The following is a 25,700-nucleotide window of genomic DNA, read 5'->3' on the forward strand; positions in this document are numbered from 1 at the left end:
ACCCTCTCATTCTATGATTACATATAGACATATTTTTTTGTAGGTATGAAGGTTTATAACACAAAACTGCTCTCCTAACATTATGATATTGCAAGAACATTTTTTTTTTTAGTCTCGTGGCCTAAGTTGTCTTTGACTTGCCTATATACAGTTAGGGCCATTCTATGTTCTGCAGAGGTGTTTTTTTTATAGTGTGTTCATCTGTTACCTGAAAGCCTTTCAGTAGTGCATTAAGCAATGCATTTAGTGTCTGTTATGCTACTGGCATATTGGCTACAGGGTTTAGGTTTACTCTTTTTTTGTGTGTGTGTGTCTTAATTGTGTACAATGTAATGCAAAATTATACCTGAAGATGTATGTATTTTTTTGAAGGAGGCTAGGCATAACAAATGGCTTGCATTTAAAGAAGAATGTGGAGGGGTTTGGTGGGTTTTGCTACTTACATTGATTCATTTTACAGTTTTGAATCTGTTCTCAAGCGATCTTCCACCTGCACAGCCAGACTTAACCCTGCTGTAGAAAATTCCAGAGAAGCAGTTGTGTATGGTTCTTTAGCTTTAGCCGCTTTTTAAATACCTTAAGCCTAGGACAGTAAATGTCAAGACAAAGATCACAGCCTCAATCCTAACTAATAGGTCCTATGAAAAACTAGTTTAACGAGTAACTTCTGTGTAAAAAAATTGTGCCTAGATAGTAATAAGCAAAAGAGTTATTCAGATGCAAAAGTTGAACTTATGTGACTGAATAAGATTTAGTTTGCTAGAAGAGACAGAAATGTCTTATAAGATGACTTAGGAAAAGAGTTACTCTGTTGTCATCATCCTTTTTAAAAAGAATATATCAAGACTTTTAGGCACATATATTTTAAAGTTGCAATTATAATAGGTCTAAAATGAAGGACTTTTGAACAAAGTGATTGCAGGAAGAATTTAATACAAGCTGCCTAGATCAGAATTTATTTTTTTAATGACATTTGTCTTGAGAAAATTTATTAAAGCCACTTTTACTCGCAGTGATCATTCAGGATATGTACGACCTTTGCCAGTGCCTCGTAGTTTAAATAGTGATATCTCATATTTTGGCGTTGGAGGCAAACAAGCAGTGTTCTTCGTTGGACAGTCTGCCAGAGTAAGTAAATGTCAATCTTTCACTTGGTTATGTGAAAATGTTTCAAAATCAGATTGTTGTTTTCCTAGCTTTTAATCAAAGCATTATGCTATTTTATTATGTTCATTTTAAATCCTATTTTGATTTTAAAAATACTGTTTCTTTAATAAAAACAGATGATAAGCAAACCTGCAGATTCTCAGGATGTTCATGAACTTGTCCTTTCTAAAGAGGATTTTGAAAAGAAGGAGAAAAACAAAGAGGCAATATATAGCGGATACATTCGAAACAGAAAGGTAAATAGCCGTAATACTTTCTTTTTTTTAATTGAAAGCCTTTCCCAGTTTAACATGATTTCACTATGTAATATTCTTGTAATACTTATCTGGTGATATCTTATGAATGATTTGCACTCTGGAGTGTGAAAGGAGTGGGAAACGTGAAGACCCTGTATCATAAGGCTTTATTTGTATGTGACTTTTCTCTTTTTTCAGTTCAGCTTAAAGGACAGAAATGCCATGTAGTTTGACATATCAGGTTAAGAAAAATATTTAAAAATACCTTTTTAAGAACAGCAATTGTTATGTATGAAACATAAAGAAAAATATCCATTCTCTGAAGGAGTAAGGAATAAATTAGGGAAACAAACTGTGCTTATGTAGAAGAACTAACCTGCATATGGGAGAAAAGTCCAGCCAGATCAACAAAACCCAACGGTTTCACAAATCCTCGCTAATTTTGTAAAATAAATTAACTAAAATGAGCAGTTCTGATGGTTTTCATAAAGAAGTAAAGTTTAAGCAAAAAGCTGTAAAATAAGGAGGAAGACTGAAAAGAACTGTTCTTTGGACATTTTTGAGCAAGGAGATAAAGATATAGCAAAGGGTGCTGATGGGAGCATAAGTGGGTGCTGTGTATCATGAGGTAATCAGACCTTGATTATAGCCCATATCTTGTGGGTAGTGTCAGAATTCTTGGTCTTTTGTATGGGTGAGAAAGGAACAGAAGGTGAATGAGGTTTTCATCATGCCAATCTTGGGTCAGTGACTTGTGACAAAGAATGAATCATCAGAAGCATACAAGTTATATTTTTAATCTGTATGCAATAGACATGAGAACGTAGAGTCACAGAAATAGAAACTGAAAATACAAGCAGACAAGATCTGTTTTTTGTAGAGGGCAGAAATGCTTTCCTTCCCATTTGATGTTAAAAAGGTAGGATGGGCGATTAAAAAAGTGGAAAATATACTAATAGACGTTAGTTGGAGGAAACTAGCAGAATGAGATGCGTAGATTCTACTAAAGAATTCAGTAAGGTGCTACAATCAACCGTTTGAAAAGTTACGGTGATAATATAAATTGAAAGTGAAGCCAATGCAGTTAAAAAAAAAAAATTGCAAGTTCTAATAGAAGTAAAAAAATCTTGTAAATATCCAAGAGGGGAGAGATGATGTGAAGCACTCGTGATAAAAGAATAACTCAACAAGTGTGGAGATAAAGGATAGACGACTCAGGTCTAAGAAGTTTTCACAAATCATTGAAATAGCCAGGCCAGTTCATCATATTGATGTGAAATTAAATGTATGATTTTTTTCTCTTGAATGTCTTGAAAAATGATCTGCAGTGCACATAGGTGAACAAGAGAATACAATGGCAGAAATAGAAGTTGTAATGGATTACTGCAGCGTGAGAATAATAATTGAATCTTGAGGCATTGGGTTGGTAAAGGAAGTTACTTTTGCAAAAAAATCAAGTTGTAATTAATATCAAACTTCAGACAGTCTAGAACAAGGCCAGAACACTGAAGAGAAATGGCGCTGATGGCATCCCAGCTGATCATCTTCTGTTGATGGATAATAGGCACCTGCCTTTGCTGCACTCACTTCCCTGGACCATTTAATATTGCCAACAAGCAATGAGATGAATCCTAGGAGTGTAGGGGATAGTGCCATGGTAGTTTGTCATCTGTAGTGGGAAGGCAACCAAAGAATTTGGGAACAGCATTTTGAAGGTACTTTAGCTCTGGAAGATGTATGGGATAGCACTTGTTCAACATTTGCATGCAGCTTCTAGGTCACTGGTCAAATCATACAGAGATGAGGACTCTGGCTTTTCTTTATTATCTGTGATCTCATCACACAGAAACAGCCCCGTGCTTGGATGAAATCAGCAAGGCTGTTAGGTTTAAAAGAGGCTATACTGTGGGCAGAAGAAAGCATTTAAAGAATTGCAGTCTTTTTTTGATGAAAGTTCCCACAACTGGTTAAATTATCCTGTTGGTTAAGGAGAGCTCTTTGATTCCCTGGGAAAGTAAGTCTTAACAAAACTCCTTTGACTAACATATTTCACCATCTACACAGTTAGCTAGGAGATGTGTCCTATCACCAACTCAGTGATGTATTTCCTTTTTACCCATTTCCTGCAAAACAAGGCGTGAAGCTGCATTTACTACAGCATGGAAAAGCATATCTTCTCAGTTGTGCCAATTGTTTGCAATTGCCATAAAGATTCCAATCTTTGTATTTAAAATATCATCTTTTCTGGATGCACCAAATGTAAAGGATTATCCATTGGTCCAGCATGAAGCATGCCCTGAGGAGAAGGACTTGGGGGTATTGATTGATGAAAAGCTCAACATGAGCCGGCAGTGTGCGCTTGCAGCCCAGAAAGCCAACCGTGTCCTGGGCTGCATCAAGAGAGGCGTGACCACCAGGTCGAGGGAGGTGATCCTGCCCCTCTACTCCGCTCTTGTGAGACCCCACCTGGAGTACTGCATCCAGCTCTGGGGGCCCCAGTACAGGAGAGACATGGAGCTGTTGGAGCGAGTCCAGAGGAGGGCCACGAAGCTGATCAGAGGGCTGGAGCACCTCTCCTATGAGGACAGGCTGAGAGAGTTGGGGTTGTTCAGCCTGGAGAAAAGAAGGCTCTGGGGAGATCTAATTGTGGCTTTCCAGTACCTGAAGGGGCCTACAGGAAAGCTGGAGAGGGACTGTTTACAAGGGCATGGAGTGATAGGAGGAGGGGTAATGGGTTTAAGCTGAAGGAGGGTCGATTTAGATCAGATGTTAGAAAGAAATTCTTTACTGTTGGAGTGGTGAGGTACTGGAACAGGTTGCCCAGAGAGGCTGTGGAGGCCCCCTCCCTGGAAGTGTTTAACATCAGGTTGGATGAGGCTTTGTGCAGTGTGGTCTAGTGGAGGGTGTCCCTGCCCATGGCAGGGGGGTTGGAACTAGATGATCTCTGAGGTCCCTTCCAACCCAAACCATTCTGTGATTCTGTGACATCACCACTGTGTTTCTGTGCAGCTTAGAAAACTCCTACCATAAGACTATAGTGCATCCATCCAGGAAAAGACAATCAGGACTTTCTGGAATCAGGAATTTCTGTTTCTGCAAGTCTACTGGGTATTTCAGCTGGAACGGTGATTCACCATTTCTCTTTCACAGAAAAGGCATGTTTCTTCCACTTCAATTTCTGTTATGGAAAGCAGCCTATCCATTTAAAAGCAAATATTCTTTTATTCTGGCTTGGTTTTCTTAAAGACTTATGTCTTGTACACATAATAGTTTCATTTGATGGATGAGAACATGGATATCACACAGTGCCACATTAAACATGATTAAATGCATTTCTAGACTGAACACTTCAAATGCTGTGATGAAGGTGACTTGAAAATGAACTGGATCAGAGATGTCAGAATCTCAGCTTGTTGACTTTAAATTGGAAGCTTTTATTTTAAGAATTAATCCTTTGTGATACTTAGCATCATGTGTTCTGTATTATTTTCCTGGTTTTTAATCCCTTTGAAAGCTGATGGGAGTTCAGAAATTCAGTTTACATTCCTGCTTTTATTATTTTACTTTTTTTGTAGCCATCTGACTCTACTCACATCACAAGTGATGATGAAAGATTTCTTCATAATCTAATACTAGAAGAAAGGGATAAAGAGAGTTTCACAGCAGTTGTCATTACAGGTGTACAACCAGGTCATACGCAGTACTTGAAAAACTACTTTCATCTTTGGACAAGGCAACTGGCGTAAGTTGGCAATTTAAAAGATTTCATTTAAAAGTGGACTACTAACAAAGATAAATATGAATTAATTCCTTTTTCTGCTTAGTTGTTGGCTTTATTCCACAATTAGTCTCCTAGCTAACTGATTTCACAGAAACTAGCACAACTGAATGAGGCCCCCCCCCCATCTAAACAAGGATGTTTACAAACATCATTTTCAATGTGGCTTGATAATGGATACATAATTATCCAATCTAATTATTAACCCATTCAATTTCATAGTTATATTAATGTAATAATTAGATATCTGAGTATTAATAACTTGCTAAGTTACTTTTCTCTCAACTGTGCTCCTAACCTTGATATCTAGCTTTCTATTTACATATAATTCTTTCTCGTTTTGTTTTTGAAACAAAACAAAAAAAGCTGCTGAAGCCATCCACGTTTAAGAGGGAGAATGATACACGATACTGTCAACTCAGTACTATAATAGTATCAGCAGTGGGCCTGCAGAGCCTGGAGATCTGGAAGTCTGTGATACCTGTGAATTGTGTGGGCTTATCTGTTAAGATCTATCTGTGAAATCACAGCCCAGTTTTGAAATCTGGCAAACCACAGAACTTGATTTTCAAGCTATAATTTTATTTTTGTTACCTGTAATTAATAATAATAGATAATATGACAATTAGTATAAGGATTAGACAATACCTTATATGAAAGATCATTCACTGTTGCATGTAAGAAATTGTGGCTGAAACCCTTTTTAACTTTATGAACATGTAGGGGTATATCTGCACTGACAGATAACTTGGGTCCCTCCTTAGCTTCTAGGTGGTGTTCTGGTGAACATCCACACTTAGGTGTGTGTTAGTTCATTCCAGTGATCTGTCGAAGTGAAAGAACTGCCTCCGTTTGAGATGAAACCCAGGTGCAATTATTCAGGTGTATGCCCTGTAGCTATTACAGTAAACCCATTCACATGCAACTTCCCAGTGCTACACAATCCTGCATCACTAATTCAGCTGTAATGGCCTTTTTCTCCTCAAACCACCTCCACATACCCTCCTGCCATGCCTTTTGCCACACATGCATGATACCAGTTTCATTCTGCTCGAATGGGCTACAGCACAGCCCTCATATTGTTTTGGATACTTTGAAGGGGAGGGAGAGGAGATGAACCCCCAAAATAACTATGTCTTAAGGCCATGAGAGCACTTTCTGAGGTCTGGAGGAGATGCAGAAAAAATACTAAACAGTTTGGACATACCAGTCTGCTCTAAAGTCCTGAGCAATGAGACCCTGAGGAGAACCCAGATTTTGTCTGGGAACACAGATTTCTCCTTGGGGTGCATTTAGTGCAGTGGATGTCAGAAGCAAAGCAATTATAAACGCTTGCAGGTGCATTTATCTTCCTTAATACGTTCAGTCCCATCGACATGTATAATCTCATTTTTCTCCAAACCACCACCCTGAGGTTTAAGGACTCAGTCTTTGAAGTTGGAAGAATTAGCTAGCTTGCTGAAAAATTGAAGTAAATGGGGTTAAGTTCCACAGTTTTCTCTAACTTCATAACTCTATGAAAATAATTACCTATCTGATGGTGTGGATTATTTTGGAGTTTCTTAGATGAGCAAGGGTGCCATTAGAAAATATTTACAAACAGAAAAATTATTTCTAATATGCAGATCACATCCATGACTGCTGCCTATATTCAAATGGGGTGTCTTTACTTTTGTGTAAATAACTTAAGGATACTGATTGTTTGTTAAACACTTCCATTACTATTAAATGGTCAGTACAAAGCTGATTTCAGAAACAATACGTGGGAAGCTATTTGGCTGTACTTCTTTTTAATCCCTGAAGTGCAGAACAAATTATAGTAGTTTTACTAGTTTACACTTTGATGTAAAGGTTCTGTAGCCGTGTAACAATCATCATTTTTTTTACTTATATTATTTTCCAATTTGTAATGTTTATAATTATTTTATCCAAAAATTGATCCTAATATGATTAGGATCATGAGGCAGATGAGACTTGAAAGGACTGTCACTCCCTTTAGTAAATCTTCTGTCCCACACATACGTGTTGTCATGGAGTTGATTTATAACAATGCAATGAACCAGTTATATTTAAAAAAAAAATAAGAGTTTATTTAGATTTTTAAAAATTATAATGTGCAATTTTAAAATTTCACTTTCTGAGATTTATTTTTTGTTTAATATGTATTTCAGACATATCTATCACTATTATATCCATGGACCAAAAGGAAACGAAACTAATGCTGTAACAAAAGACGTAAGCCCTTTCAACAACATTGACATTCAAGTAAGAGGTTTTATACTTATCAGTCAAAATTCTTCTTTGATGGCATCTTATTTCATATTGTGCTTGTTTCTCTTTAGTCATGCATTTTGAACTACAGCAGCATTTTAAGATATGTATGTAATTTATTTTTTTAAAAGTAATACTGTTTATCATTGCAGCATAGGAACTAATTAATTTTGCTAACAGTTAAGATAAATGTCATAAATGCTAATTACTGTAGGTTTTTTGGTCTACGGAAAATCAACTTTTTATTTTTTTCCAGATTTCAATGTTTGAAAAAGGAAAAGTACCGAAGATTGTCAATCTTAGGGAGATCAAAGATGACATGCAGACATTGTATATAAATACTGCAGCAGATAGTTTTGAGTTTAAGGCACATGTTGAAGGAGAAGGTATTGTGGAAGGCATCATCCGATATCATCCCTTCCTGTATGATAAAGAAACATACCCTGATGATCCATGTTTCCCATCAAGTGAGTGAAATGTTTTACTGCTTATCAGTCCTATTACAGACAATCCTACTACTCTGTTTTAATAAAACAGAAACTAGAACAATTTAAATTGAAGTGTAAATTGTTATCTAATTTGGGTTATGGCAGAACAGAAAAGTTCACGTCCTTGTGGATGAAGAAATCCTGTGAACAAATTGGTGGTTGTGGTAACTCCTTCATGTAAACCTGATCTTTGACATAACGCCATCTGATTTCAAACTGTAAACTCTTACGGAATGCAGGCTGATTGAAACATTTCCACTTTCCTGACTGTTAGATCTTTGCTTCGAGAAAGTAATGAAACACCAGAAGTTTGATTCAAGAGATTCTAACATCGGAATACCGCAGAGGACATCATGTAGTCTAAGTCCTTAATTTAAAATTTGTTTTATCCAGTCTTGATGAGTTTTCAGATGCTAGGGTTTTAAAATAATTTGTGTTGGTAATTTTTTTTTTTGACAAAACAAATCTTGAGTTCAATTGTGACAAGATTTTATGATATTAGAAGAACATCAGTTGTAAATAAGGGGAAAAAATAATATTCAAATTTGAAAATTTGGCAGCTTTGCTATTATTATTCAATCCCTGTTTAAAATTTTTCCTTAGCTTTCCTTAGTTTTTCTACTTGGTATTTCTTAAACAGAAAAACAAAAATCCTAATATTGTATATAGCTAGGTTGATACCATGTGTACTGCTACTGTGCCTAACTTAGTAAGTACGGATAATTATTTAATTTAGACTGCTCTAGTTTTTTATATTATATTCATTTTTTAAAGAAATTTATTCATGGAGACTGTCTTCTTTTTAATCAAGAATTAAACGATGACGATGACGATGAAGACTGCTTTATAGTAGAAAAGGGTGCCAGAGGAAAAAGGCCTATTTTTGAATGTTTTTGGAATGGAAGATTGATACCATACACAACTGTGGAAGAGTAAGTGGTAATCTGTTTCTGCAATGTCAACCAGTCTGTTTCTGTAATGTAAACCTCTCTTTATAAAAAGGGGTTTAATATCTTTCTCCTTTTGTTTAAGCTTTGATTGGTGTGCTCCTCCAAAGAAGAGAGGATTGGCACCAGTTGAATGCTTCAACAGAATTTCTGGTGCATTATTTACCAATGACAAGTTCCAGGTCAGCACAAACAAACTCACTTTCATGGATCTGGAGCTGAAGCTAAAAGATAAGAATACTCTGTTCACTAGAATCTTCAATGGACAGGTGACCATTTTATTCTATGAAGTATTTCTTCTTAGCAAAGTTTAATGCATACGATATAGAAACTGTTACTAGTTATGTGTTTGTGTCACTGAATATTACCCGGTTTCTGAAGAACTTTCACCTTGGGCACTTACGCATGACTTTGTAGCAGACTCTCCTCTCAGTTTTAGTGAGTAGTAAAGCTGACTCTTTAAATCTGGAAAAAAAAAAAAAAAGATTTAGGCTTTTTCATTTTCTTAATGACTTGATCCAGTTGTTATGACAGTTTTTGTGGAAAGACCCTTTTCGTAGAGGAATAGGGGTGCTGGGGACACACTTTCTCTGGCTAGTATTACAGCTTTCCTAGAATTTTGTAGTGTTTCCAAGCTGAAGAATTTGAGGGTTTTTTAGTATGATATCACTGTACTCTTAGAATTGTTCATATTTCTGAAGTTGTCAGATTTAAATTTTGTAATACATTAATAACATGTATTTCTTTGTAATCTCTTTATAGGAGCAGCGAATGAAAATTGACAGAGAATTTGCTTTGTGGCTCAAAGACTGTCATGAAAAATACGATAAACAGATAAAATTCACAGGTTTTAAAGGAGTAACTACACGTACTGATTTACCATCCAAAAGAATGCAGAGCCCTTGGACAACATATGCTGCAATAGAGTGGGATGGGAAAACATACAAAACTGGACAGCTGGTGAGTTAATTGCTCACTGATGTTGGGGTTTTGTTTGTTTTGTAATAGAGCATTTGAACCCTATAAAAGGCCAATACTATACCTTTGATGCAGAAGTAATGTATTGACATTAATTGTTCTCTTCTCTTCACAGGTGAAAACTGTTAAGACTCTTCCAATATTCTATGGAAGTATTGAGAAATTTTTTTTGTATGGAGACCATGATGGAGATATATTTGCCACTGGAGGAGAGGTTCAAATTGCCTTGGTATGACAAATATAAAAAAGGATTCACACACCTAGTATGCCTATGGAATCTTTAAACATAATCCTGGGTCAGACTTATTTAAAAGACTTTTAAATAACTGTTGAAAATTATGGAAATTTTTTTAGATTCAGCAATCTAGAAATAATCAAACTGCTTAGTTACATTAGTCTTAATGTGAATATATTAAAATTATTATTCACGATCAATGATCTGATTTGTTTAAATTCACATACGAAGTAGAGTATCACAGTTGGTATCAACAGTATGTCGTGCATCCATTCTTAACATTTGTGATTTCAGCAAATTTTAGAACGGTGTCTTGCGAAGTCACAGGTAGTATTTGTTACCATATTGCATTATGTCTATGTCGACTTGTCTAGTCCCTTGATAGAGAGGTATTTCTTCTCTGACATATTATAATCTTATAATCTTATAATTATTTTTTTCAGAAACCTCAGGCATTGTATGCTGAAATGAAAACTATTCCAATCTCAAAACTTGACAGAACAGTGTCTGACAAAGCTGTTAAAAAATACATAGAGGATGAAATGGCAAGGTAAGCTCTAAATTGTAATTATTTACTTGTGGAGGTCATAATAACAGTTTTAGTATTTCTTCAGGAACAAAAAAAAGTTCAATTTTATTCCCAAATGGGAAAGCAGTCAACTGTTTCAGTAGAAACAAAAAAACCTAGAACTTTAAGCCAAGAAGAAATAGTTCGAGGGGAAGGGGGTGAGATCCTCCCCAAAAATATTTGTATGTATTCTACTAAAGATAAATTACCCTGTTTTTAACTCATAGGAAAACTGTTCATTCTTTTTTTCACTAGACTTCCTGACAAATTATCAGTAACATGGCCTGAAGGAGATGAGTTATTACCAAATGAAACAAGATTTGCTGGTACACCAATAGGTATATTTTTTCTTCCAAATAGTGAAAAGTAAAATGTGAATTTGAAATTATATTATGTACTCATGTTAAAAAACCAAGGATACTGAAATCTCTAATTTCTTATAATACACAGTATATTTTAAAAGTCCGTCATTTTTCCTTTTAAATACAGGAGCATTAAGAATAGAAATTTTGAATAAAAAAGGAGAACCAATGCAAAAACTTCCAGGTACAAGCCATGGAGGTTCAAAGAAACTTCTTGTTGAACTCAAGGTTATTTTACATTGTAAGTATTTCAGTATATTTACGTGAGCCTATTATTTTAAAAATGCATAATGGATAATATATTTCTTTGTGTATATGCATATAATACATATTAGAACCCGATAGGTGGACATAGCTTTTAATTTTAAGGTCCATATCCCATCAGATCATGTAGTACTCTAAAGCCACGTTTCATGAAATGACAATTGCTTGAATGCCAGTTGTTTAATGTCTTAATGCTCTATTATGATTACATCTTCTTGCACATGTAAGGAAGGCCTATCAATTCCAGGCTGTCTACTTAATACACATAAGAACGTGACTAAAATGGTAATGTTTCTGTAATTAACATAGCAATCCACATTAGCTGCATAAAAGTAGGGACCAGACTTGTTTGGTATCTAACTTAAAGTCACTTGTAGAATTTTAAAAACATTTCTTCTGAGTTACTGTTTTGTGGTTTCCATTTTATGGATGCTTCACTTGATATTCTTTCTTTGCATTTGTTGAAGAATTGTGTTCTCTCTGAGGCAGCTGAAATTACTCAGATGAGTGTTGAACACAGAATTACAATGCTAAATTCGCTGAGAACTCCAATCCTACATGTGTCAAATATATTTGAAACTTACAGAAACTTAAAATCTTGTTTGCTTTGTTTCTTTCCATATACAATAGGAAAATCTTAGCTTCAGTTTAATATACGTGTCATAAGACTACACATGGTATTCAATGGCACTTGTATGGGGACCGTCTGCTGTGCATGGCCATTGTGCAAGGTAGTGTGCTGGGGTATAAAGAGGTTTGAATTGAAAAAAAACGTGTTCGCATAGTACAGATTATCAGATTGTATTTGCCAGCAGCCTGGGGGACAAGTCAATGTTTTGCAGCCTTATCTAAGGTAGACCATCCTGACTTCAGAATGTATAAACTTGAAAGAGGCATGATGTTTCTACTGTGTTCTGTCAGTGTTGTTGCTAAGAGAAATAAAACTAAGTTTGCCCTTTGCCTCTGATCATTGAAAAGTCTATCATAGAATCATAGAATGGTTTGGGTTGGAATGGACCTCAAAGATCATCTAGTTCCAACCCCCCTGCCATGGGCAGGGGCACCCTCCACTAGACCACACTGCACAAAGCCTCATCCAGCCTGGCCTTGAACACTTCCAGGGATGGGGCCTCCACAACCTCTCTGGGCAACCTGTTCCAGTACCTCACCACTCTAACAGTAAAGAATTTCTTTCTAACATCTAATCTAAATCGACCCTCCTTCAGCTTAAACCCATTACCCCTTGTCCTGTCACTACACTCCCTCATAAACAGTCCCTCTCCAGCTTTCCTGTAGGCCCCTTCAGGTACTGGAAAGCTGCAATTAGATCTCCCCAGAGCCTTCTTTTCTCCAGGCTGAACAACCCCAACTCTCTCAGCCTGTCCTCATAGGAGAGGTGCTCCAGCCCTCTGATCAGCTTCATGGCCCTCCTCTGGACTCACTCCAGCAGCTCCATGTCTCTCCTGCACTGGGGCCCCCAGAGCTGGATGCAGTACTCCAGGTGGGGTCTCACAAGAGCAGAGTAGAGGGGCAGGATCACCTCCCTCGACCTGGTGGTCACGCCTCTCTTGATCTATCTTCAGACCTTTTGTGTTTCCTGACCACTTTGATTCATCGATGGAAATTTGTACTTATAACTGGTTTTACTGCTTCCTATCTTAACTTCTGTCTGTAGTTAATTTAGGAATCACTAGTGTAATTTCCCCCCCGATCTTCACCAGAACAATGAATAAGTCCTGTAAGCGGCAGTTTGGGTATGGCATACCTGTCAAATTCAAACCCCTAGTCTCTCTCATAATATAAAGCTCTCATTTGTACTAAAGTGGTTACACCCATATGAAGGCCAACAGCAAACATCTTATATCGTATAAAAAGTTTTTCTTCTCTTTTGAAGAGTGGAATACCTGGCAAAATACACTGTGGACTGCCAAGATATTTGACCTATGAGGAGCTGCTTATGTGGTCTGTTACTGGGGAGCCTTATACAAGGTTCAATTCAAAATTAGGGTTTGAATTAGGGTTGAGAGAATGATAAAGGCGAGGGGTCTGGTGTGGATAAAAGGAGCTGCCGAAGGAAAGGGTGTCATAGCAGGAGAACTAGTCTGTGAGAAACTTCTTGTCTGGGCCATGGCAGGAGCACCTTTTCCAAGGTTTGGACAAAGGAGGTGAGGACTGGCAAGACAGTGGGACATGAGAAATTTTTTGTCTGGGCCATGGTGACGTGAGGCTTGCAAGGTTTGGCCAAAAAATAAGGTTGAGGTTATGGGTTAGAGCTGAGAGAAGGAGAAAGCTTGAAGGGTCTAGGTGGAGCAGGAATACGAAGGGGCTATCAGATGAAGGAGTAAGATGAAGAGAGAGACTGCCTATGGAAAGTGTCTGCCAAAGGGAGGCGTGGACTGCCAGGAGAACAGGGCTCTGAGGGGTTTTTATTTGTTTTGCTTGTTTGGATGTGTTGTTTTTTTTCCTGGGCCATCAGTGGGTTCTTTTTTCTAAGGCTCGCTCTAAAATTTCAGGTTAAGGTTGATGGAAGGAGGCTGCCAGGAAAGAGAGGGTGCTCAGGAAAGCTGGGTTCTGGGAAAACTTTTTTCAAAGTCATGCCTGGGTGGTTTTTGTCTAAGGTGAGGCTGAGAAATAAGCTTTTCTGTCGAAGAAGATTATTTTTAAATAATTTCCAATTATTCAATTAAATTGTAGGTATCTCTGTTAAAATACTCAAGTAGGTGCTGTGGCAATAGTGAGGCATCTTTTCAGGTTTTTGAGCTCTTCAGCAAACTTTTCATCACTGAAGTGTTTTTTAGAACTTAGTTGACTGTTCTTCTAACCAAACAATTATCTTGCCATTTCCCTCCTGTAAATCACAATGAGAGGTGCTGTTCAGATTGATCTCTCTCTCTGACATGCACCATTGAATTCTCCTAGTTCAGGAAGGCTATGCCCATCAGCTGTTAATAAATCATTTGAAACAAAATCACAGATGTTTTCCTTCTGTCTGTACCCTCCATGGATTTATATTATACCATAGCAGGGACACTTAGTTATCTGTTTTCAGAATATTATATATGGAAACCTTATTCATGTGAAAAGCAAACATTGGTGCCGTAGTAATCCTGTGAGTAAAAGGTACCTTTTTGCCTCTAGAAGAACACTTATTTCCAAAAGGTTTCAGACAATAAACAACCCCCCCACAATAAACAAAAATACCCCCTGCAACAATGAATGAGAATTCTTTTCTGTTTCCGCATGAGGAAAACCAACCAAATTTATATAATTTAACCTCAGGTTTGTATTTTTTGCAAAACCTTACAGTGTCTATAAAGTGAATTTCTTGAGCTGTTTGATACACATAGTTTGCACGAAGTGCAGCCTTCTGTATCTCAGTAATTGTAGGGCTACTGATAATATTCATAATGTTTGTATGGAAGTGTCAGGAAAAGAACATGGTGCTTAGGAAGTCCTAATGGTGCTTTCTAGCAAAACAACAGAGGAGAGTTCATTAATCACTACTAATAGAAAGTATTTGAAGGGCTTTTCCTCTACCAAAGGAAAAAGTTGAGAAATTACCAAGAAAGTTCTAAATCTTTGCATGTGGCTCCACTGAAATAATTTAGTCTGTTGTTCAAATGAAACATCAGGATATTTCTTCATCGCAGAGACCACAACAACAACGTTGGACATACCTGATAACTTTCTTGCATAGAACTGCTGTTTGTATTGTCGCCTCTTTTAGAAGAGAACATCAGAACATAACAGCCCTGCCTTTAAAAGCCAGGGGTTTCTCATTTGGTATCTTCCGAGGTGCCATTTGTTTTATTGTCATCTTTTGTGTATCATTATGCACAGAAGTATTAGATTTTCTTCACTTCCTACAGATAAATTTCCACCTTAGATTATCTGTCTATATTGGGGCAATACAAGAAGAAAGGTGTGCATCTTCATAATACAGAGACTTTCAGTTTAACTTGGTGGCAGTTGACACTGCAATAGGAAAACTGCACTCACTTGAGAAGTTCTGTTTTCTCAGTGTTAATAACTACTAAAGGTGGAAGAAACCCGGATACAGAAAACTGAATTAGCTCTTACTACAAAACACCATCAAACTTTATTTTAATAACCCAATATTCCAGAATTACACATTCAAAGAAATACACCTAAGAAAGTTGACAACTGTTATCTTATGTATGCAATTTGGTGCAAGAACAGGACCTGAAACAGTTGTACTTAGCTATAGAACAATGTGTATTTTTACTGCTGTTCTTTTTATTCTGTGTAGTCTTGTTGCAGTCACAATGTATATTTATTCTAAGTTATATTTTGTAAAACAATATTAACTTGAAGTTTCAGACAATAAATCTTATTCCTGTATTTATCTTAGGTTATAGAATCAGTCACTAAAAAATTGCCTTGAAGTTTCAACAAGTTTTCTTTCTGGATGCGTCTTAATGCTGCAGAAGTTTTTATAAAGACAGATACAATAATTTGGAGCAAAAAAGGAATGTTCCTTTTTCCTTGATTATAGATTCAGTCAACTGCACATATTTACCATTGCTCCCATTTAAGCTAATTTGTTATGGTCGTTTGTCAAGTTGATCAGTTGCCAGTGTGGAGTGCACGGCCTACAACTTCTCAGACTTAATGCTGCTTTCAGTTTAATGTGTCTGAGGCTAGGAATGTTTAATTAAAATGGGATTAGGTAGAGAATTAAATTTTTTGGCTATGATCATGTGATTAATTGTGAAGCTGAATTTATACTTATTAGACTTAGAAATTACAGTAATACTTAATGAGTGTTAGTAATACTGGAAAAAAAATGAAGAATTATAGTGTAAAATCTAAATACATGTAGCTGATTGATTGTTTTTCAGCACCTACTGGGAATAAAGAAATAATTTCCCATATCAGTCAGCACGGAGGCAAATGGCCATACTGGTTTAAAAAAATGGGTAAGTTCATATATGCAGTACTTTCAGTTTATTTATAATTTTACCTTTTTTGCTGTCTAATAGTCTTTGTATTTCTGTTTAGAAAATCTTCAGAAACTTGGGAACTACACCTTGAAACTGCAAGTAGTCTTGAATGAAAGTAATGCAGACACTTATGCAGGAAGGCCTCTACCATCTAAAATATTTAAATTTACTATTATAGGTAAGAATTCCAATCACACCAATTTTCTTTCAGTTTTAATGTTTCTATTTGATTCATTGTATATAAAAATTATTCATGTTTTAGTTGAGAGGTAATTTTCAGCACTGAAAAGTAACGTTTGCATGTCAAATATGAAGTAGATTCAGGAAAAAATGATTTTTTTTGTCTAATAGGTTTTGATCTCACCTGTAACATATTGGCTCTGCTATACAGTCACTTTTACAAAAAAGTAAGATGTTGATGGAATCGAAAGCTTTTCCCTGATGTGAACTTTCCTAAATGTACTTAATAAAAATAAACTTCTACTTAATTATAATCACCCTTTTTTCTCATGCCATTGGCATAAATATTCTTTCATAAAACCGGTATTTATTAGACCAACTTTCATGCATGAACCACAGAGAAATTAATTCAAAACCAGATTATGCATTTAAAATATGCATGTTGAGATTGAAGTATCTTTTTTTTTTTTTTTTAATTAGAAGGAAAATCCTATGCAAAAGTAAATTCTCATTCAGTTATAATGGTTGTGTATCTTCAGATTAACCATCATAAAATACTTGCTGGAATACCAGACTAGAAATAATACTATTAAATATGACTGATGTTACTCTGTCTTGCCGTACACGCTGGTATGCATGTATGTACGTGGCCTAAAATAGTATGTGACTGGTCATATCTTCCCAAGAAAATTTGTGGATTCTGACTTTAATGAAGACCATAAGATATACAGTGTATGGTTATGTCATGTTTCTGGTACAGCCTTGCTAGTCCTGTTTCTCTCATCCTCTAAGATGTTAATTTTATTTCCTAACTTATTTGTGTGCATTTATCTGTTAGTGGCTGGTCAGTCTTTATTTATAAGCCTTTCTCTGAGGAAGTTTTATTTCTTTTTTGCTGAAAAGACTTCATTTTCTGGGAAAATAGGCATATGCTTACAAAAAAAGGTTAAAGCTGTAGACTAGTTTGAAGTTGCTCTTTCTGTCCAGAAACATGAAAGACAATTCATTTTTAAATTACAAAGGAGTGTTATCTCTAAATGAGATTTCATAGGATTTTAAAAAAAATCTGTATTTTTAATTCTCTGCATCATAATTCACTGTAAAGAAAATCTGTAGTTATTTACTTGCTAAATTAATTTGCAAACATATATGCTAACTACAGATTATACATCCCCTGCTCTGTCTTGTCACCAAGACTCATCCTTTTATGTAAGCATGCTTGTATATAGTAATCAAAAAAATTTGTGTCCTACATACATACATTAAAAAAATAGATCTTCTCTTGGTCTCTGGCTTTTAGTCTCCAGTTCAAAAGACTGTCTTGATAACCTTGTATGGTGAAATGACTAGCTTTATAGATGAGGGGTGAGCAATAGGTGTTGTCTGTCTAGACTTCAGTAAGGCTTTCAGCACTGTCTCCCATAAGATCCTCATAGAGAAGCTGATGAAGTATGGGCTGGATGAGCAGACAGTGAGGTGGATTGACAACTGGCAGAACGACTGAGCCCAGAAGAATGGTGATTGATGGCACAAAGTCTAGTTGGAGGCCAGTAACTAGTGGTTACCTGAGGGCTCAATATGGTCAGTACCAAGTCTGATCCTGTTTAACATCTTCATTAATGATCTGGATGATGGGACAGAGTGTACCTTCAATAAGTTTGCTGATGACATAAAACTGAGAAGAGTGGCTGATACACCAGGGAGTTGTGCTGCCATCCAGAGGGACCTCAACAGGCTGGATAAATGGGCTGACAGGAACCTCATGAAGTTCAACAAGGGGAAGTGTAAAGTCTTGCACCTGGGGAAGAACAACCCCATGCACCGGTATCGGCTAGTGCCTGACTGACTAGAAAACAGCTTTGCAGAAAAGGGCCTGGGGGCCCTGACGGACAGCAGAGTGGATGTGAGCCAGCAATGTGCCCTTGCTGCAAAGGAGGGCAACAGCATCTTACGCTGCATTAGGAGTGTTGCCAGCAGGTTGAGGGAGGTGATCCTTCCGCTCTACTCAGCACTGGTGAGGCCACACCAGAGTACTGTGTCGAATTCTGGGCACATCACATTAGAACACAGAGTCGACATTAGAACACAAGTGACAGTCCAGCAAAAGGCCATGAAGATGATGAAGGAGCTGGAACATCTCTCATATTATGAAAGACTGGGAGAGCTAGGTCTTCTCCACCTGGAGAAGATTCATGGGGATCTCATCAAATACCTGAAGAGAAGGTGTGCAGAAGATCATAGAATTATAGAATGGTTTGGGTTGCCTCATCCAACCTGGTCTTGAACACTTCCAGGGATGGGGCCTCCACAACCTCTCTGGGCAACCTGTTCCAGTACCTCACCACCCTCATAGTGAAGAATTTCTTTCTAACATCTAATCTAAATCGACCCTCCTTCAGCTTAAACCCATTACCCCTTGTCCTGTCACTCCACTCCCTGATAAACAGTCCCTCTCCAGCTTTCCTGTAGGCCCCTTCAGGTACTGGAAGGCTGCTATAAGGTCTCCCCAGAGCCTTCTCTTTTCTCCAGGCTGAACAACCCCAACTCTCTCAGCCTGTCCTTATAGGAGAGGTGCTCCATCCCTCTGATCAGCTTCGTGGCCCTCCTCTGGACTCGCTCCAACAGATGAGGCCAGGCTCTTTTCAGTGGTGCCCAGTGACAGGACCAGAGGCAATGGGCACAATGTGAAACACAGGAGGTTCCCTCTGACACATGAGGAAACACTTCTTCACTGTGAGGGTGACTGAGCACTGGCACAGGTTGCCCAAGAGGTGGTGGAGTCTCCATTCTTGGGGATATTCAAAAACTGTCTGGACAAGTTCCTGGGAAGCTGGCTCTAGGTGGCCCTGCTTGAGCTGGGGGTTTGGACAAGATGACCTCCAGAGAACCCTTCCAACCTCAACCATTCTGTGAGCTTTACCTACTAGGGGGATGGGGAGGGGAGGGAGACAAAAAATACTATTTTCTTTGCATTTAATATTAAAATGGATATCTTCGTCACAAGTTTGGGAGGTAGACCTAGCACCTGTTTCCAGAAGATCAAGAAAAAAACGGATGCTTTCAGTAGCCTCTTATTTTTTCCACAGAACTACAGGCTTTGAATGCAAACCCTTTAGGCAGAAAAGAGTTCTTTGTAGCATATTCTTCTAAAAGCTTCTGCAAAAGTGTTATTGGCAGAATAGAAAGAGGTATTATTGTATGACAAAACAGAAAAAATGTTTGGCATTACTTGAAAAGAGTAATTATTTTCAGACATATGTCTGAAAACCTGGCATTGAAGTCTCCAGATACTTCTATGAAGTTCCAAGAAAAGAAAAAAAATCTTTGAATGAATGCATAAGTGAACATTGTCTGCTCCTTCTTTATCTCTGTTTATCAAAGCAAAAAGAGAATTTTAAAAGTCACAAAGTTGCATTCTGTACTTTAAAAAATTCTTTTTTCAATAGTATTGTGGCTGTGTCCAGCATGGCAGCCTTCTAGTAAAGATTCCTTTGGCCATAACAATTGAAATTATTAAACCTCCTTGGAAAAGAATATCTAAAAATCTAATGAACTAATAGTTTGGTACTTTTAACACAAGGGGTACCAGAAGCAACTTTTGCTATCTGTTGCTGCTTTTTTATTGAGTCAGAAGATAATTTGACATTTTTAATACTTTCAGTCTTGAAAAGTTAATATTTTGAGTCTTTATTTTTGCAATATTTTGTGTTGTTGCAGACACAGCCATACATCCTCACAGTTCTTATTCCAAAATATTGACATTTGTGTGACTTTTTTTTAGACTCTGTATACATAAAACCAGAAAAGAATTAAAATCTAAACTGAAATCAACAGCTTGTTTGTCTGAGTAACAAATTATTTTATTTCTCTAACAGCAGGTTGTTGCTCAGTGTTTACAGTTCTCGGTAAGCTAAAGAAAAAACCACATTATAAATGCCAGTTAAGACTGAAATTCCTAAGTCAATGTGTAAGTGTTGTGGTTTCAATTCAGACATGTTCTTTTGGTAGTTATTCACTTTGACAGTGCAGAATTTCTTATACTGTTACTTTGTCAAATCATTTTACACGTTTATCATTCTCTTGTAAATAAAATTGTAAACACTGTAAGGCTGAGGTATTTTTGTTGTTGTTTTAACCATTAAAATAGTTTTGGCCAATATAAGGTAACATTTTTCCCTCCCCCCGTGATTTTCACATCCCCAGTGCAAAAGAAGCTCCCTGGTAATGAAACCTGTAGCAGTGAGAGTAGTTGTTAATTTGAGTCCAAAATAATTTGATAGAATATTTATCTACCATTTAGCTCAGCACTGTATTGCTGCTTTTTTCAAAGGCCACTTGGCAAAGACAGTTTGATTCCACAAAACACTGCTCTCATTTACAAGCTCCCATATGTACTACTCTGTTGAAACTCATTTTTTAGTGCATAATTGGAGGCAGTCTAATGGGGCCAGGTTTCACAGGAAGGATTTCTGCACTAAGATTTCTTTTTCAGATGCTCATCATTATTCACCTTTATCTCTCAATTTGGGATAGTTGTAGAAAAAAATGTTTTGTTGTATGAATGATTTTAACAGAATTAAAGCAATTAAATGGTTAAGAAAAGCTGTCCAGAAGGAACTTGTCCACTTTCAGGTGCTGTATCGATGTTTTAAGTACTTTGGAAGTTTTGGCTGTCCTGTTATGTTTCTTAGACTGTACTCTACTGCTATTATGTTTTAACTATTGTTTTTATGTTACTGTAAGTTAAAAAAAGAGGATCAATCAATAAACCATGATGTTGGTTACAACAGTATTCTGAACAACCTATTTACTTTGATGGTGACAACCACTTGACTTAATTGCAGCCTTAATTAAGAAAAAGCCAATGAACATACATAATTCCTTCTAAAAATGTATTATTCTTTTGTCTTAGAGGGCAAACCAGAGAAATTTTCAGTGGGTCTTTTGGAGCTTCCTTTTCGAGTTGGAGTACCTTTTAATATTCCTTTGGAATTGCAGGATGAATTTGGTCATGCAACACAGTTGACAACTGACATTAAACCAATTCTTGAAGCTAGGTAATTCACCCATCTGTTTCTTTTTTCTTTATTTTTTTGTCCTTTCTTCATGTGACATTGGTAATTCTTTGGGTTTTGTCTGAGTCATATACTGGATACTTTTCACATGAATTAACTGGCGTTTTTGCTTTTATTTCCATAAGAATATCTGAAAGTATATTATATATTAAAACATTGTGTTTATTTTTAAATTGATTCTGTTTTTTTTCCCTGTATATTTTTCTAGTGGATTGACATTGCAGTATGAAGAAATAACTGCAGGAACAAAGTGTGTCATTAAGGGTGTCACTGCTAAAGGCTGTGTAAACAGTTGCCAGGGCAAGGTAGGGTAATGAATTTAAACTTGAAGTAATGTATTTAAAAAACAAACAAAAAAACCCACAGAGCAAATAATTTTTGTCTAAAATGGATTGTCACATAGTGTTATGTAAGTTTCGTCTACACTAATGACTACAGGTTTTTTTGGGGGGGATATTTTCAGATGATCTCTTACAGCTTTCTCCACCTGGAGCAATTTGTCTTTCCCACAGCTGCATTCTGTTAGCTGATGGGACTCGAGCTGGAGGGGCTGAGCAGCTCCTGGGTGTGTGGTAGAGTCTACCCAGCATGCTAAATCAGCTGTCTTAGTTTAAACTGGTGCTGAAAATGGTTTAAGCCGAATCATCGTGGTGACTTTTGCACTGAAATAGCATAGGGAGCCCTGAAATCTTTCATTCTTGCAATTGAGATGATGAGTAGTAATAGTTAATGAGTGGTAACTACTTGAGCTTCTCTAGATGTTTCCAGAATGCTTTTTTTCACTTCTGTAGCAAATATGTCATCGAAATCCAACCTGTTATTGATGGATTATTAGCACCTAGTCAAGCTGCTAATTTACTGTGAAAACAAAAACATATGTTACGTGCTAAAAAGACTGCTTTCATAAAATAGATCTTAACGCTTCTGATAAATATAGATTTGAAGATTTAAAAAAAATAAATTATGTATATCTCATATTTACACAGTATTCTAACCAGGTCCTAATCCTTTCATTTAGTCTTAGTCTAGCATAGTAAAGACAAAGCTAGGAACTGAGGTAGCTGAAGTTACCTCATTATACTATTGATATTGTTGCTTAGAAAAAAAAGTAAATGTTGCTGGTGGAAAGGTGTGTAAAGAGAAGAGGGAGTGTATACCTGGTTATTGAAACACAGAGGGAGTTGAATGTAATAAATCTTGTAGGTGAAGCTCAGAATTTAAGGGGAAAGGCAAAAATAATGGCATAAGGTAAAAGTGGATTATGGGAAATAAAGTGTGTAGGAGCAAAAGTGCCAGACTGTGGCAAGACATAAATTTGGTGCACAGCAAGACCAAAAGTCAATTACGGAATTTGCAGTACAGAAATAATACTGTATCATAATAATGGAAAAGAAAGGGTGTTATTTTCTCACGTTGCTTAATTGCAGGAGACAATACAGGAACTGGCACCGAAAGTAGCAGTTGTAATTTATATGAAAAAAGGACTGTTTAAGACAGTAATAAAAAGTAATAGCAAAAAGCAGGATGGTGGAACAGCAGAATAAAAACAACAGATAATTTTGAAACATAAATACAGTGTAATTTTCAGTGCTTAATTTAAAATAAGAAGCAGAGAAGAACAGAGGAGAAATTTTCAGTACCTTAAAAGTTGCGTTTGAAATGGTAGCAGAACAACTAAAATGTCCCAGAGAAGCAGCTAGTAATAGGATTCTGGAAGGAATTTAGGAGAAAATGAATGAGACAACAAAAAGGAAGAAATGGAGAGCATGGAAAAAAATAATGTTTTTTGGTGAAAGGAGTAAGGGAAAAAATGTTGAAGGAAAAAACATATCAAATGGAGAAACTTGATTGAAAGAGGAAATACAGAATATCAGAGTCATCAATGAAGGAAGCACTGATAGGGAAGAAAGACGAAAGCAGACTTCATTTACTTCTGTAGTCATTGATTTAATTCTACCCAAACCAGTCCAGACAGAGAAAAGTATGTTTTGATTGTGGGTGGAATCAAAGAGAAAATTTTAAGACAAGTATGTAAGCAATCTCAAGGAGACTGCTCCCTTACAAGATTTTGAATAGTCAGGAGAAGGGTGAAGAAAGGAGTTTAAGAAAGGAAAACCATATTTCTTTATTCTTCTTTTCATTTTAAAGTACTGCAGTACACATAGAAGCAGACTTGAAAGCAAAAGAAAAGTAGATAAAGGGATCGTGAAGGATAAGGGAAAAGAACTTCCCTAGAGGACACAGATGTTGAAAGATTAAAAGGAATGAAGTTAAAGACGTAAACTGATTAATTAGAGCAAGAAAATAGTGCAGTATTAAGAAGACAGCATTAAGTAAAAAATGAGTATTGCAGAAACGGGGTTGAAACTAAAAGAAGGGAAGCATAGGAGGAGTGTTAAGAGCATGAATACAAAGCTTGATTGACCTACTGAAGAATTCAACTTACTAACATTAAACATCGGTTATCAGCTATACCAGTTTCCCATGGTTTCGCTTCCTACCTTATTTTTCCCTTCTTTTCCTCTCTTTTTTTCTTTTTTTTTTCCTTTTGTTTTCTTTTCAGTCCCCCAACATATAACTAGTATATTTTGCTTTCCCCTTTTCTCGTGATTCACCATTTGGTTTAATGGGGCTCCAGCTGATATGTGCTGCTTGGCTTGCAGGCAGACCACTGGGGTTGGCTGGCTGGCCAGAGCTGGAGTGTTTTTCTGCACCATCAGCTGGGGAGCTCATGTGTTTGATGTGGCTGCAGTTGTAATGCACCTGCCCAGGCTTCTTTGCACTTTTTGCTTCTCTTACCCAGCAAACCAAAAGAGTTTCCCGTTTGCTTTCCTTCGATTTACAAGGTGTTAATGTTGCACATGCCCTGTCAGGCATGAGGTGGGCATAAGCCAGGATTATGAAACCAAACATTTCCAGAGGTGGCATTTCTGAACATGTAAAAATGACAATCCATTAATTGCAACTAAATCTTCTCAAATATCAAATATATAAAATATGAAATTCACATATCTGCAGTGCAACTAGTTTTCTGAAGTTGGAGCTTTTAAGATTATTGATTAGACTGCTTCATTCTCTGATTTTAATGTGAACATCAATTTTAGTGATGCAATTCTACAGAAGTTGTTTTTCTAATGGCCTTATTCAAAGATGAAATGGATAGTAATTGTGGTGCCTTGCTTCAGTCAGTTAGCTAAGGAATAATGAACAGAGAACTTAGACCCTTTCTTTAAAACTACTTTTTTTTGAACTGATACTGGTTTTTTTTCCCCACTAAAACAAGCCTCTAAGCAGGAAACCACAAGTTATAATAGCTCCTTTTAATGGTTTCAGAATCATGTAGATTAACATGCAAATCCTGGATTGAACATCTCTGGAAATAGTAACATGAAAAAGACAGATTTTAGTACAGGAAAAGAAATCTTAACTTAGGTAATGGTGCAAGAAAATTTGGATAGACTTCTAAAATTTACATATATATGAATTGACATGACTATGGGAGATAATTGATTGTCTAATTTTGTTTAAGGTTAGTATTTATTCTTTTCGTTAGAACTTCAATCTGAAGGTTACTCTTCCTGGTTTGAAAGAAGACACACAAATCTTTAAAATAAGATTGCAGCCTGGTAAGTATCCTTAAAATATTTAGTGAATTTTTGTTGAACTTTATTCTGACACTATTAATGAAATGTTTCTTCTTCCAAGAAGGTGAAATATTTACTGAGGCATAAAAAAGGATATTCTGGCTCATCCAAGTGATGACTGAAACTAAATAAAGTTAAGGGCATGTCATTCTTGGTAGGAATAATGTCAAACTCACAGCTGAATCTCATCCATTTGTCTAGCAGCTGGAATTTACTTACTTGAGACTGATTTTTCACTTTTTTTAATTACTTTAAATAGAAGCTGGCACCATTGAATGAATGAATTTTTTGTCTTCTCAGTTTTCTTCAACATTAAGCCCTTTAACCTGTACTAATCTGCATTGACCTGTTCTCCCTGTAGAAAACATCATGTGAATGATAAGTGCTCATTCAGTGTCTTTCCCCAGCAAAGCCGGGATGCTTTGACAGTTGGAATTGTGTCTGAAATTTTTAGTGTTACATGTTGACTTCATCATAATGCAAGAGAGAAATATAGAAGTTTGTAAGTCCACTGCCCTTACAGAATTTTATGCTTTGAGGATG

The 25,700-nt window shown here is 36.6% G+C and overlaps 1 protein-coding gene across 5 annotated transcripts in view; it reads left to right on the forward strand.

Moving 5' to 3' along the window:
* The window catches only part of SMCHD1 (structural maintenance of chromosomes flexible hinge domain containing 1), an 84,222-nt gene that overhangs the window by 20,182 nt on the left and 38,340 nt on the right, over positions 1 to 25,700 (forward strand). For 4 of the 5 annotated variants that reach the window (XM_054815615.1, XM_054815611.1, XM_054815612.1 and 1 more), the window contains exons 6-22: positions 1,014 to 1,128; positions 1,284 to 1,403; positions 4,979 to 5,145; positions 7,353 to 7,446; positions 7,709 to 7,919; positions 8,752 to 8,872; positions 8,973 to 9,156; positions 9,650 to 9,847; positions 9,981 to 10,094; positions 10,544 to 10,650; positions 10,924 to 11,006; positions 11,158 to 11,271; positions 16,157 to 16,234; positions 16,317 to 16,436; positions 21,351 to 21,495; positions 21,722 to 21,818; positions 25,067 to 25,139. In XM_054815615.1, the coding sequence (XP_054671590.1) occupies positions 1,014 to 1,128; positions 1,284 to 1,403; positions 4,979 to 5,145; positions 7,353 to 7,446; positions 7,709 to 7,919; positions 8,752 to 8,872; positions 8,973 to 9,156; positions 9,650 to 9,847; positions 9,981 to 10,094; positions 10,544 to 10,650; positions 10,924 to 11,006; positions 11,158 to 11,271; positions 16,157 to 16,234; positions 16,317 to 16,436; positions 21,351 to 21,495; positions 21,722 to 21,818; positions 25,067 to 25,139 (2,141 nt within the window). Of the gene's footprint in view, positions 1 to 1,013; positions 1,129 to 1,283; positions 1,404 to 4,978; positions 5,146 to 7,352; positions 7,447 to 7,708; positions 7,920 to 8,714; positions 8,873 to 8,972; positions 9,157 to 9,649; positions 9,848 to 9,980; positions 10,095 to 10,543; positions 10,651 to 10,923; positions 11,007 to 11,157; positions 11,272 to 16,156; positions 16,235 to 16,316; positions 16,437 to 21,350; positions 21,496 to 21,721; positions 21,819 to 25,066; positions 25,140 to 25,700 lie in introns of those variants that run through there. The other variant, XM_054815616.1, reaches the window with a different exon arrangement.

The sequence above is a fragment of the Grus americana genome, chromosome 2 (assembly GCF_028858705.1).
Source record: "Grus americana isolate bGruAme1 chromosome 2, bGruAme1.mat, whole genome shotgun sequence".
NCBI lineage: Eukaryota > Metazoa > Chordata > Aves > Gruiformes > Gruidae > Grus > Grus americana.